This window comes from Armigeres subalbatus, chromosome 2 (genome assembly GCF_024139115.2).
Source record: "Armigeres subalbatus isolate Guangzhou_Male chromosome 2, GZ_Asu_2, whole genome shotgun sequence".
Classification (NCBI taxonomy): Eukaryota; Metazoa; Arthropoda; class Insecta; order Diptera; family Culicidae; genus Armigeres; species Armigeres subalbatus.
The window spans coordinates 349,596,466-349,611,535 of record NC_085140.1 but is presented as its reverse complement, the minus strand read 5'-3'; the positions used below and the strand labels follow the sequence as shown (position 1 = coordinate 349,611,535).

General features: G+C 38.6%; 2 protein-coding genes across 2 annotated transcripts in view; one reads left to right on the top strand and one right to left on the bottom strand.

Annotated features, from left to right (window-relative positions):
- The window catches only part of LOC134212916 (chondroitin sulfate proteoglycan 4), a 212,408-nt gene that overhangs the window by 151,279 nt on the left and 46,059 nt on the right, over nucleotides 1–15,070 (top strand). The window lies entirely within an intron of this gene.
- On the bottom strand, nucleotides 10,908–13,178 carry LOC134217065 (UDP-glycosyltransferase UGT5-like). Its single transcript, XM_062695823.1, has 4 exons — nucleotides 13,052–13,178; nucleotides 12,489–12,987; nucleotides 12,050–12,432; nucleotides 10,908–11,997 (listed from the first exon to the last, which is right to left on the bottom strand). The coding sequence occupies exons 2-4, from the start codon at nucleotides 12,985–12,987 to the stop codon at nucleotides 11,275–11,277; spliced, it is 1,605 nt and encodes a 534-aa protein (XP_062551807.1). The 5' UTR covers nucleotides 13,052–13,178; the 3' UTR covers nucleotides 10,908–11,274.

Genomic DNA, 15,070 nt, shown 5'->3' with positions numbered 1-15,070 from the left:
TTCTCATGAGACTCATCACATGCGCTAAGAATGCATAGCTGGCGTTACTTAGGCGACGAGAATGTAAGTTTCCCGTCCAAGTTGTTTTACGCACCTTCGCTATTGCCATGGTTTGCCATGGCAAACAGCCCATGAGCTGATCGCATTGAGATGTCTCAATGCGACTCACCAATGTTAATGTGAGGTACCTACACAAGCTATGTGGGACTCGCGTGCGCCAAATTTTATATAAAATGCTCATTTCGGCCAAATGGCCCTTTCGGCCAAATGACCCATTCGGCCAAATGACTTTCGGCCTAATGGTCTGTTCGACCAAACAACTTTCGGCCTAGTGGCCTTCAGCTAAATAGCATTCGGCCAAACGGTGAATGTGAGATACGTAAAAGAATAACATTGATATCAATAATGAGCATTGTGATATCTTTATAACTTTGCTTACAAAAGTTGGATCGCTTCGCAACTACAACTGTCTTCTAGCTTAAAAAGCTTATTCTATGAAGTCAACCAATTGATTGTATAGAAATAGTTGTTGGGCAATATCATGAAACGGGTTTTTACATAAGTGGCGATTTCTATATAATTACCACACAAACTTCAAACTGCGCGTGCTTAGTTAAATAACAACCAAATTAGCTATCAATTTAGGAGGATTATGTAAACCGCAAATATCATCGTTTAAGCGAAGAGGAACGAAAAAGCCAAAATTTTGAATCACTCTAGTAAGCCATTTTTTTATATATATCTTTATTAAAGTGATTTTTAAGTTTGACAAAGTTCATCACTACTAGTGAGTCATTGGTTTTTGTGCAACTTTCAAATTTGCATAAATTTGTTCGCATAAATTGTTGTTGCTTTACCGAAGTACACTAAATTTTGCACAGTTTTTCTTTAAGGGGTATTGTTCACATCTGTGCAGTTGTCAGTGAGGTGACGAGCTCGGTGGTCTAGTGGCTATAGCTTCTGCCTTATAAGCAGGAGGTCGTGGGTTCAATTCCAGGCTCGTCCCTTTCCTACTTTGTATTTCTATCATAGTTCTTTCTGTGTTTCACGTTCTACCAACACGATTCCTACTGTTATAACCTTCCACACTAACAATTCCAAAAAACCTCCCGTGGCACCTATGAGAGGTCGTAGAGTTCTCTGCATCTTTCTTAAGTAGGTGTCCGACTAACCATCCTTCCCCTTCCCCAGCATTCGCAAGGACGTGGCCAGGACAGATCTGGACTATTGGAGAGTGCATTGCTTCCATCTAAGAGATAGTGATTAGTCCCAAATCAATATCTGTGGTAACGGATGAAAGTGACGCTACTCTCATACAATAATCAAGGCTTGTACCATCTACGAATTTGTGCGAATTGCTCAATGCTAATGCTAATGCTAATCTGTGCAGTTGTCAGTGAGGTTCCGGTCGAGATGCAATGAGCTAGGCTTTACTAAGGTGGAGCAGATCAGCGCTGCGTGCCGCTCGGTATCTCTTCCACTCTCCCGCCGATCTTATGCAATGATTAAATAAATAAAAATAAATTTATAAAATGCAATGATTAATAAATGTAAAATTAATGTCATAGTATCTGCGAGGCAATCGTTTAAAATAAACTATTATAGGCGAATTATATTAGAAATAACAAAGGGTCACACTCTCTAATTTTGCGTAATAATTGCTGATAATATTCAAATGAATTTTATCCAGCATGTCAGTAAAAGTTCCCTTGCATGTGAACTGCATAATCGCCGATAGTTACACGACGCGCAATGCATCCCAAATCCGGTCAACGGTCAACGGTCAACGCTCGCTCAAGCACTGCTGTAATGGTTTAATGAATCTCCAATTCGACGAATACCGTATGCAGCTGATACTCACGTTTGTTGATTTAACACTAATTGTCACTGGTAACGATTGACCGCGTCACTATTCATCACGTATTTTTTGCGAAAATGAATTGATTCGCTTTAGACTGTAGATAAAATCTGTAGTGTAGCGTGGAAATCACGTTTGAGTGAGATTGTAAACTCTTCTTTTCGAACAAACGGAAGCAACGAATATAGTGATCCTCAAAAGTAGATAGGTGAGGAACTATATGTTTTTTCCTTTCTCGTAAAGAAAGAATAGCAACTCTGGCTTAGAAACTTAGCAATTAATGAGTAAGTACATAATAAATAATAAGCAGCGAGGCTTATTCCAGTAAAGAGTCAAGTTTTTTTTAAACCCACATGGATGTAATTGCGAACATTTGTGGTGGGTTTGGTTTATTGGAAATATTGTCCTAAATCACTCTACGAAATTTCAAGCATCCCTGCATGATATAATATATACAATGTTGCCCTGGATAGAGATTTTATTGATCATATGTACCATACCCACTAGAGTGGGGCGTCGAAACCATTCTGGGTCCCAGCCAACAGTGCAGAATTTGGGCCCGATTGGTTGCTTCCTCGCCGTCCGCATCGCGTTTGAAGTTTGTATGGGAAAACGTATATTTTTGCATTTTTTCTGCTAGAGGTTTCAGTTCATTGTAAACCAAGTGGCACATTGCGTTAAAGTATAACCCGAAGGATGCCGTTAAACTTTGCTGAAGAAGGTACGTTGTTGGAACGTCCACGAAAAAAGTTATAACGCTTCGAGTGATTGTGCGAACCATATGCAAAAAATCGTTTATTTTGTCAACACTACTGAGCTACGTGGACCAATAATGTAACTGAGTGTTATTTCAAAATTATTGATCTAATAGGGCTTTGGAGCCCCAATGGGAGTTATTCGGAATCATTTCACAAAGCAAAAATTCCGACAGAAGGAAGATGGCTTTTGCCCTCTGATTATTGGTTGTCCGGTAGTGCTGGCAGAAACATTGGGCAGAATAAACGATTTTTTGCATATGGTTCGCACAATCACTCGAAGCGTTATAACTTTTTTTGTGGACCTACTTGGTTTACAATGAACTGAAACCTCTAGCAGAAAAAATGCGAAAATTTACGTTTTCCCATACAAACTTCAAACGCGATGCGGACGGCGAGGAAGCAACCAATCGGGCCCAAATTCTGCACTGTTGTCTGGGACCCAGAATGGTTTCGACGCCCCACTCTAGTGGGTATGGTACCACGAGCAGAAGCCATAAACAGAATAACAAAACATGTTATGGACTTGATTGATGTAAGAGATAAAAGAACAGGCCACAATATCAAAAATTTGCACCGAAATATCATTTGAATATAAAAATATGCTATGGTTAACAACAAACTAATGGCACATGATATTGATCACTTATTACAAATAGTATAACTTGGTCTTATGATGATATTTTAGTGCAAAAAAATTGATATTGTCGTGTGATCTTTTATCTCTTATATCAATCATGTCCAATGTCCATATCTCATTTTGCTATCTTATCAACATTTGATATTATTGAGCTATTCTCGTCTACTCGGACATATGATCAATAAAATCTCTATCCAGGGCGACTGCTCGCCTTCTTCTGATACATCAAGGGCCTCATACGCCTTATTTGTTGCGTAGACTGATCTTAATGAAACTCGATATGTTTCATAAACTGAGAAAAGCATGTCTGGCTTCCTTGAACTTCGAAGTAGTAATCTCTCAATCATTTTGTTATCAATAAATGCATTCAATAAACAGCAAAAGTGATTTTATGCTCTTTTGTATTCATCTAGCAGTAAGTACCACGACTGGCGGCGTCAGTCATTACAGTTTGATGAGACATCACTTGGCACAAGAACGCTATCTTTGAGAACTACCGAGTACTTACGACGAGCGAGCAGTGCCCTATCTTTAGCTCCACCGTTTAATATCAACAAACCAACAAAGCAGCTGGTAAGGAGCTCATCAAGATGGGCCCAGAAAAGCTGGCCACTTTCCTGCACAAACTGATAGTCAGGATTTTTGGAATCTGAACAGCTACCGGAGGAGTGGAAGGAAGGGGTTATATGCCCCATCTGATGCTGGGTCATTAGGCCGAAAGCCATTAGGCCGAATGGTCACTAGGCCGAACGGAAGAAGGAAAAAGGAAGAAGACAGATAGAAGACAGATAGGAAAGGAAGAAGGAAGAAGGAAGAAGGAAGAAGGAAGAAGGAAGAAGGAAGAAGGAAGAAAGAGAAAGAAGAAGGAAGAAGAACGAAGATAGAAATAAGAAGGAAGAAGGAAGAAGGAAGAAGGAAGAAGTAAGAAGGAAGAAGGAACATTCGAGCGATCACCATCCTTAATGTCGCCTACAAAGTGTTATCCCAGATCATCTTCCGACGTCTGTCACCATTAGTGAATGAGTTCGTGGGAAGTTATCAAGCCGGCTTCGTTGACAGCCGCTCGATAACGGACCAGATCTTTACTGTACTGCAAATCCTTTAAAAATGCCGTGAATACCAGGTCCCAACGCACCATATGTCCATTGATTTCAAGGCGGCATACGACAGTAGAGCTATGGAAAATTCTGGACGAGAACAGCTTCCCTGCGAAGCATCCCGAGCAGAAGCATATAGCTCATTAAAATCAAATGTTGATAAGATAACAAATCATGATATGGACATGATTGATATAAGAGATAAAAGATCAGACGATAATATCAATATTTTGCACTAAAATATCATAAGGAAATCAAGTTAAGCTATTTGTAATAAGTGATCAATATCATGTGCCATTAGTTTATTTATTTATTTATTTATTTATTTTATTTCGTCAACCAACGTAGACTAGTACATATACATATACATGTTTGTTTTTGTAATGCTATAGTATAATTAAATAATAGGTTTTTTTTTAGTAAAGTGATGTATAATTTTGATTTTGAATTTATATTGCTGAATTTGTAATGTTTGTTCTTTGAAAATACTGTCTAATGTTATGCCGAGACATTGTTAAGTCAATAGTTTCGCAGTGTTGATTGTAAACGGCCATCATTCGGTTGAGAGGCCCAAATTTGGCGTAATTTGTTCGGCAGTGGTTGGTTAAAAATAATGTTCTATGTCGAAGTAGCCGAGAAGGTATGTAAAAGTTAAAGTTCGATAAAATTTCAGTGGAATCAACACGTTGAGAAACTATATCGTTAACACATGAAACCGTTGCACATTCTCGACGCTCTTTCAAAGTTTGTATGTTTATAAGCATGCAAAGTTCTTCATAAGATGGAAGAGGAAATGACGTCCAACCTAATTTATGCAGAGCGTATAATAGAAATTGTTTTTGTACTGACTCTATTCTTTCTTCATGTGTGGTTGTATAAGGCGACCATATAATGCTACAATATTCCAGTATAGATCGTACATATGAAATATATAGTGTTTTGATTGTGTAGGGATCCTGAGAGTTGAAGCAAAACGCTTGATAAAGCCTAGCATATTATTAGCTTGGATTGTGTTATAGTGATCAACAAGAGTTAGTTTCGAATCTAAAATCACTCCTAACTCTTTCGTGTCTTTCTACAGTATTGTTCCCTAATACAATTTGTGTATTTGGTGTTATTCTTTTTCTGCTGAATGATATTATGTTGCATTTCTTAACATTCAGTTGCAATAGGCTTTTTCTGCACCATGTATAGAACATGTGTATTTCATTCTGGAATATGATTATGTCGTCTTCATTTTTTATTTCCATAAATAGCTTTATGTCATCGGCATAAATTAAAATCTTTATATTTTTGAGAATGAAGGTAATGTCATTTACATATAAAATACATAAAAGAGGACCAAGATGAGAGCCTTGTGGAACTCCTGAAGTGACTTGAATGAGATTGGATTTCTTTCCTTTAAATTTTATTATTTGTTGCCGGTCTGTGTGATAAGATTCAAGCAATCTAAGGAGTCCTGGCTCAATTCCAATTTTTTGCAATTTGAAGAGTAACATTGGAATGTCAATGCGATCAAACGCCTTGCTAAAGTCAGTGTATAGAGCTTCCACGTAGTTACAATTATCCATTGCATTATCCATTGCATTCTATTAAATTTGTAGTGGTAGAGCGACCTTTGGAAAATCCATGCTGCTTATTCGTAATTCTCTTTCAAATTTATGAAAATAATTTTTTATTGATAATGGATTCAAAAGTTTGGGAATGCAAGAGATAATGGCTATTCCACGGTAATTACGAATGTCAGATTTTTGCCTGATTTGAAGATAGGCACAAGATAGGAGCTTTTCCATACCCTGGGAAAATTTCCGGATTCCAATGACAATCTGAAGAGCCAAAACAAAGGTGCAGTCAGCTTTTAGCCAGACTCTTCATAAATATCGGTGGAATACCGTCAGGACCAGGGCCTTTAGATGCATCTAAGTTTTTTAAAGTGCTTAGAATATCGTTCTCCATGATCTGATTAACACCGATATCCCTAGCGAATTCTGGGATAGGCGCAAAAAAATGTAGGTCGCGATCTTGTTCCGAAAAGGTGGTGTAGGTATATTTCTTGGAAGAAATCTCCAAAAAGATTACAGATATCTTCCGAGCAATTACCGACGCGTTCGTCTAAATACATGGTTGACGGAAAATTGTCTGATTTTAATTTTGATTTTACGTAATTGAAGAAGTTCTTTGGGCATGACTTTATTTCGTTTTCTGTTTTCGTATTATACTCTTCAAATGCTACATCAATTGCTAATTTTAATTGATCGCAGATGTTCAAATATTTTTCCAAATTTTCATTCGTCTTATTTGTTCAGTTTTATGTAATTTTTGTTTGCGATTCTTTAAATTTTTTATTTGCCTATTGTACCAAATTGGATATTTTGAATTTCCGCTCCGTCGTTTTCTTCTTTTTGGGACCTCGTCAATAATAATATCAAAAATAATGTTATAAAAGACATCAACGGAAGATTCAATATTACCTTCATTCTCTAAAATTTGCTTCCAGTTAAATCTACTTAGCTTATGTCTTATGTTGTCATAGTTTGCTTTGTTGTATTCAAGGACTTCTTCAAAATCACAGTCGCTGGGTTTTTTTATATTCATGAACGAACACAGAGTATTCGATTGCCGTGTGGAATGTTTCGTTTTTCCATAAGGAATTCAATGATTTAGTCACACAGAAATCTTCTTGAATATTGGTTAGTAGGAGATCAAGGTAACAGTTCTGTTGATTTTTAATGTGATTGATTTGGTTAAGTCCTAGGCTAGCAGTTCTGTCAAATATAAACATAAGTTTGTGCTTATTCATAGCTTATCTTGATATTTAAATGATACTTCGGTGTAAATTTGTGATATCGTTGCCTGTTCTTTTATCTCTAATATCAATCAAGTCCATATCATGTTTTGTTGTTCTTTTTATGGCTTCTGCCCGGGATACCAGATTGATCCAAACAAACGGTTGATGGTGTGCAAAACTGTGTGAAGATTTCGGGCGAACACTCCAGTTCGTTCGAATCGCGTCGGGGACTAAGACAAGGTAAATGGACTTTCGTGCCTGTTGTTCAACATTGCGCTAGATGGTGTCATGCGGAGAGCCGGATGTAACAGCCGGGGTACGATTTTCAACAGCTCAAGTCAATTTATTTATTTCGCGGGTAACATGGACATTGTTGGCCGAACATTTGCAAAGGTGGCGTACACCCGCCTGAAACGTGAAGCAACAAAAGTTGGACTGGTGGTGAATGCATCGAAGACAAAGTACATACTTGTGTGCGGAACCGAGCGCTATAGAGCCCGCCTGGGAAGCAGTGTTACGACTGACCTTGGATCCTTGCTAATGGCTGATAACAATGTTAGTCATGAAATACGAAGGCGCATCATCGGTAGAAGTCGGGCCTACTACTGGTTCCAGAAGAACCTGCGGTCAAAAAAAATTCGCCATCGCACCAAATGTATTATGTACAAGACCGGTTGTCCTCTATGGATACGAAACATGGACAATGCTCGAGGAGGACTTGCAAGCACTCGGAGTATTTGAGAGACGGGTGCTTAGGTCCATCTTTGGCGACGTGCAAGAAGACGTTGTATGGCGGCGAAGAGTGAACCACGAGCTCGCCCAGCTCTACGGCGAACCCAGTATCCAGAAGGTAGCTAAAGCCGGAAGGGTACGATGGACAGGACATGTTGCAAGAATGCAGGACATCAACCCTGCAAAGATTGTGTTCCCTTCTGATCCGGCAGGTACGAGACGTCGTGGAGCACAGCGAGCAAGGTGGGCAGACCTGGCGCAAAAAGACTTGGCGAGCGTGGGGCGCATTCGAGGATGGAGAGATGCGGCCTCGAACCGTGAATTGTGGCGTCAAATTGTTGATCCGTTTAGATGTGAACTAAATAAATGAAATTAACGTGACAGGAAGATCACGCCCACAACCCTCCGCGATCTTGAATAAAAATATTATCTTTTATGACCTTTTTTATTTCTTCCTCAATGGCTCTACATTCCAATTGGATCTTGGGCTGCTTTTCAACTTAACATTCTGCAAGGATTTCGACAATTATTAATTTAATGCTTTTCTTTGCCTGCCAATGCATGAATGTGTATGTATTTTGTGTGACAAGTAAGCCTAGAATGTTTCGCACCAGAAAACATCCTAGGCCGGAACGAGCATCGAACTCGCCATCGCCGGATTGGCAACACTGCGCTTTTGCTGTAAGGCTAATTGGAGACCTTGGATTTTTTTGTTCTATCCACCATTAATTCTGTAGACAATATGGGACCAATGTAGCTGTTTAGTAGCTTAGCATTATTCACTATATTTTTTGACGTAAACTACGTCTAAGGGGAAGACTCGGATACAGGGTGTAAAATGAAAATTTCAAAGTTGGGGACCGTCACGAAATCATGTAAGATTTGTAACATTAATAGGTCCTTTATCTTTCAATGGATTCTTAAGATTTATATATCAATCGATTCGTAAACTCTCCACCAATTTGCCAGTACTATTGAAACTTTTGAGTATCAACGCTAAACTATTGAAAAGTTCAGTTCTTTCATGCATCATGCATTCCCTATGCAGCGCGTTCCAATAATTGGTAATTGCCTACTTTTAGGGTATTATCAATTGTTGAACTGGGGTGGCCAGCTGCTAGACAGTGGGGTCATTCTAAAGCTGGGTAGAAGTGTCGGTGGGATAGTTCATTCTCTTCTTTATAGAGCGGTATAATTGGTTCAGTGTACTATAGGGTAGAGAACCATTTAGACAGTACCCCCTATTCCCGTCAGCAACGCTCATTACTCGAGCGCATTTCAACCGAATTACTTGTACTTTAGTACATGATTAGTTTCTGTCGATAGCTAGTGATGTACAAAAAAACAAACCATTTATATATAGCGGAATATAGCGGAAGTAAATGGAAATTTGAAGTATTTTAACCTTGTAACATTTTCCCCTAAGACGCTCAATATTAATTATTTCAAACCATTTGGATGGAGCGCGGTCGAGTTATTAAAATTGCGGACGAGAATAGGGGGTGCTGCCCAAATGGTCCGGCTCCCTATTTGGGTTTACGTAGTTTACGTCAAGCGGTCGTGTCTTGTATACAACCCCATTTTTTTGTATTGCGTTTATTTGTAAGGCTCATTTGCCATAGGCCATAACGGAGCCGATGTCCTTTTTTTTTTAAAATTTTACAATTTTATTCTGAGTCTTCAAAACTAGGTTAGTTTGGGAAACCGAAACACTCGCGGTTGAGTCGAGGTTAAGGACCACATTTTTTTGCATTATTTACTATAGTAAAATAAAAATTAATCACAATTGCGAACGGATGCATGAGTATTTTTTGTGAGCTTGGTAAGGAAACTCCAATCCTTCCAAGGCTGACAATAATTTTGCTTGTATAAGGGACTGGAACCTAATCGAAAGCACCTGTCATGCGAACTGGGGTCGTGGGATCAAACCCCACCGAAGGGGCGGTTACCCTCCAATACCTTTTCCGAACTAAATCTATCACATGTTGTACATATGCATAATCAAGTTTCAGACATAGTAATCAGAGCTTCGTTGAACGTCCCTTATCAGATGTCAACTCACCACTTCGTAGCCCGAAAAGGTATACATACCATGATATGCATAAGAAAGTTAGGCATAGTTGACGAACACATTGGATCTTCTCTTAGATTCAGTCACAAATTTTATAGTAGCTTTGTATTCTACATCTACATTTCGTACAGCCAATCATAGGCAGTTTAGTTTATGTACCGTTTTTGTGTTAATCTATGAGGACAAGTGCCGATAAATTCAAACTTTCATCATATCTGCCTGTGATTTGTATATTAAGCAAACAACTACATTATGTTGTTTCCAATAACGCATTACTTTTGCGCCTGTCATCTTGATTCATCTAGAAAAGCACAATAAACGCTATTTTTTAGATACAACTAACACTTATCGCGTGTTTATGAATTAGCTCTATACAGTTTCTTTTTCGTTTTTTTTATTAGGACTATTATAGGCATATGTAGTTACTAATATTATTCAATTTTTAACCACAACTTTTCCTTATATTCACCTCAAATTTACGGTTTTGAACCTATCTTTGAAAAACCCGGAATATCTCCGGAATCCGGTGGCCATAGTCGGTTCCATTGACATTATTTTCTGGTTCAGGCATGCCTGAATTGTCAAAATCGGATGATAACTAAGATAGTTACAACACATCTAATTTTACCCACAATTTGCCTATCCTACTTATTTTGTCCATCCCCTGTATGTGATCGAGTCATACCGATAGTCAGGATTACCACGAGTTTTTTGTACCATGGAGTCATAAAAAATAATAGATGAATTATTGAAGTCAGAGATTATATCATGATTAGTTTCTACCAAAGACGGGGCTACCTCCACGGTTTGACAGTGGCGATAACTAACATAAAGAATTCGCAGAGTTTGTTCAAGCAGTTAGTTCTAATTATGAAAATAATATTTTATTCATTATAAAGCCTGTCCACGTTATATTTCGGACACTCAAATAATGTCCAATTGTTTTTCCGCCAGTTCATCAATGCCAGGACGACAACCAAAACATGCTAAAAGAAGCACATGAAGCGAATTGATTTAGCTTACATGTAAATGGTTCGTGTCAGTGGTTTGTAGAATTTTGAAAAAATCACGCGGGAAGTTAGGTGTCCGAAATTTAACGTGGACAGGCTTTACTATATGATTGTATTAAGTGAAGAACTCGCATTAGAGTAAATACTCATGATGATAAATCTTAAAAAATATATAATAAAAATAAATAAATGATTGTATTTGCTTAGCCTTTTTAAGTTTAAGAATCTCTTCAATTCGTTGAACTGTTTAGCGTATTTTGTAAAAAAATGCAAGCCTAAGAATATAATATACGAACAAATAATAAATTTTTGATCACAATGTTCTACAGCTGTTTATCCTTTTTAGAAACCTTTTTATCTGATTTCAAGCCGCAAGCCTTAATCAATAAGTATCTCACCAGCCATATAATCGTAAGCAAAATTCCAGCAGCTACGGCCGCTATGTCTAAAAGTAAATACTGATACCACGGCATTTTCACAGCAGCTGACTTCAAGTGGGTGGCGCCTCGATGTCGAACAACGTACTCAATCCAGAATATAGCCTCTTCCAGAGGATCTGTAGGATTATCCGTGAACAGTTTTGACAAACGATTGACGTCATTTTGGAAGTTGGGATTTTCCACAATACGCCGTACTCTGCCTTCAAATTCCTCGACAGTTATGTTGGCAATAGTCATTGTCAGTCCGATTCCCGCTCTCTGTAATTTCATCGCATTTCCATGTTGATCTCCGTAGAACGGAACAAACAGCATGGGACGACCCCATCGAATCGCTTCCTGGGCCCCGAAAATGCCTCCATGAGTAATAAATAGCTTTATACTGGGATGAGCGAGGACATCGTTTTGCGGAATCCATTTCCGCAGCAGGACGTTTGACGGGAGATTCGGAATTTCATCACTTTCCCATTTCCAGAGAAATTTGTATTGCGGTAAATTGCGGAAAACTTGAAGGAATACTTCCAGGGTTTTAATAGGCATTGCCGAGCTGCGCAGAAATGTTCCAAAGTTGATGTAAATGGTTCCACGTGAGGTTGATTCTATAAATTTCTGAAAAATCATGGGTTTATTATATGAGATATTTGATGATAACAACAGATACCTTAATGTCGAGAGGAAGATCATTTGGTGGTCGTATATGAAGACCTGCTATATCCACCATTCCAATCATTTTTGGTCGGGGTCGAAAAGAAATTATGTGATTATTCGATAATATCACGCTCACATTTCGCTCCAATTCCTCAACTGACGGGAGTACTTCAGCGGGATTTTTTGATTCACTGAAGTACTTTTTTGCTATGGCGTTATGCTCCGGCAGATAGATAAATACTCGATAAAACCAATCGTATACAGTCACAGCTACATTATAGCAACGTTCGTAGAAATTCATTTCATCAGTCAACTCAGTGAAAAAGTGAGGTACAAATGACAATGGAGTAATAATCCCAAATGAACGATCGATATAATCAGTATAGCCTAGGGTATCTGCGAATAAAAATAGTCATGTCAACATCAGTTTAATTTACTAGAATACGACTCACTTATTGTAACTATTGGGGCACGATACTTATGTCCAAACATCAGCAAACTTTCTTGGGCAAACTGTTCTGCGATCACCAGATCGAATCGTAAGCCCTCTTCGCGCATGAACTGTTGCACATTGTTACTCTCCAATGCATGCCGCGTCGTTGCCAGCCCAAGCCACCAAAGGATCTTCAACTTGTAGAACGGACTCGTGAAAGATGTCGTACGATAATACGATTCCATCGGTAGATCATTTTCGAAGTCAAACACAGGATCGATCAGCACCTCCCGGTATCGTTCCGTGTGATTGGATGATCGCTTCAGCCGGTAGTTGGTGACGGCAGTTATTTCGTGTCCCCTTTCGAGCAGTTCTTTCACAACGTGCTCGAACGTAAGCCAGTGGCTCTTGCCGGGGAAAGAAGAGACGAGCAAAATTTTGGCACCCTCGCTGCAAGGGGTTGTTGCGCCGAGAATAGTGAAAATTGCCACAGTTGCACTAAGCCACAACGGTTTCATCTATGAAAAACGAATAAGTTATAATAATGATCAGTTGTAACCTAAGTTTTGAGCTAAAATTTACTGTAAAAAGATAGGTTTGGACTGTGGTAAGCAGTAGCTTACAACAGTCTGTCTCGAATGACTTCTTCACTGTGTCTGAAGAATGATGAATGAGTGAAATCACAATACCTAGTTTTTTGTTCTTTCTTTCATAGATCTTCTCGAACGTCTCAGGAACATATGTTCGCAAAGCTAAAAATGTTGTAGTGGAACGATAATAGTGTCGGCTTTATGTTATGATGTGGTTGTATGATGGACATAAGGATGCTCAATAAACATAGCTTATTGTACAAGAACATAATCTATGAAAATCATATTTTTGTTGAGTAATTGAATTATTAGCAAATCTTCTATATCAGTTGTATAAGGAAACAGAATTATTAGTCTTGAGATATTTTAATTATTCTAAGAGATCACTCGAAATCTATTACATAGATACTGATAGTGTACTTAATATTAAGGGTATGCGATAACACACTTCTTCCTAACGAAACGAAACGAAATTTAAAATGTCTATGTTGATTCGAAACGAAACGAAACATAGATTTACTTTCGATACTCCGAAACGATACGAAATTTTATTTTTTTTTCGAAATTTTTATTGAATTAATTTTACATAATGTACGCAATTCTGATTTATTTTATTCGAAGTCAACTATCCGTCTTGCGACCAATAGAGCTGTAATAAAAGAAGAAGCAGGTTGTAATAAATCGCTGCGTTCCTGTTTATATACTATTGGATTGACGATAAGGCAATACACCAGGATTTGTAGCGTTTTCAAATCTGATCATTTTTTATATCTGATTACATTATTCTAAAATATTGATCGCTTTTGTTTAAAATCGAAAATAAAATTTAAAAAGAATTCAAAACGGCCGAAATTTTGATAATAAAAAGTATCGTATAAGTTTAGATTTGCTTCAAAATTCGGCGAAATTTCGTTAAATTTCGTTAAAAGCTAGTTTTTTTCAAGCGAAATTTTTGTAACTTAACAAAACGAAACGAAATCAAGAAATCAGATTTCGCCATGCTCAAATTCCGCGAAATTCCGCGGAATTTCGTTTCAAACCACCTGAAACGAGATTTTTCGAAATACCGCATATGCTTACCTGATACGATATACTTTAATTGGAATGCGGTTGAGTACTACCAAGCGTTGGAAGCTGATAGGGGTGCGACGCAAAAACATATTTTCTTCAGTCGAGACAAAGCTTGCTGTATGTTACATTCCAGTTTGTTCGTTCTTGAGTAGCCATTCGTGTAAACGCTCTGTACAGCGATTGCAGGCGTTTTCCCTTGATTGCACAGAGTGCAGTGTCTGTCCGAAGCTGACGGTTTCGTCTGCTGAACAATATTTTAGCTTAGTCTTTTCTTACTTACTTACTGCAAAGGGCGAAATTGAAAGACCTCCAACCTGAGCGATGTCCTGCTATTGCTTTTATCTGTAGCCAGGTTAGATGTTGGTCGACTTCTTTTATTTATTTAGGATAAGTTTTCCTAGGATAACTTTGCGTAAAACTTTGAGAACGGTACACAGCAACATAATGCTTCGCCAGTTATCACATACAGTCAGGTCACCCTTTTTGACCACCTTCACCGAGATATCTTGCATCTAGTCGACCGGGAATGCTGCGGCGATGTCCCAGATATTACGAAATAAACGATGCAGTAGTTGAGCGGATGTCATGGGGTCAGCTTTGAGCATCTCGGCTGATATGCGATCGACCCTGGGGCTTTGTTCGATTTCATGCTTTGGATGACTGTTTGAATCTCTAGCAGTGATGGAGCCTCGGTATTGAGGCGTGTTATACATCGGATCCTAGGTAGATCATTCCGAGGTGAAGGTGGCCTGGCTGGTACTAAAAAGTAGTTCGAAGTGCTCGAGCCAGCGTTTCAGTTGGTCAGTTGGGTCGGTCAATATCTGACCATTCGTGTCTTTCACATGCATAGCTGCATTCATCTTCGGCCTATTTAAGCGTCGTGATATATCGTAGAGGAGGCAAAGGTCCCCGGTTGCTGCAGCTCTCTCTCCTTCGTCGG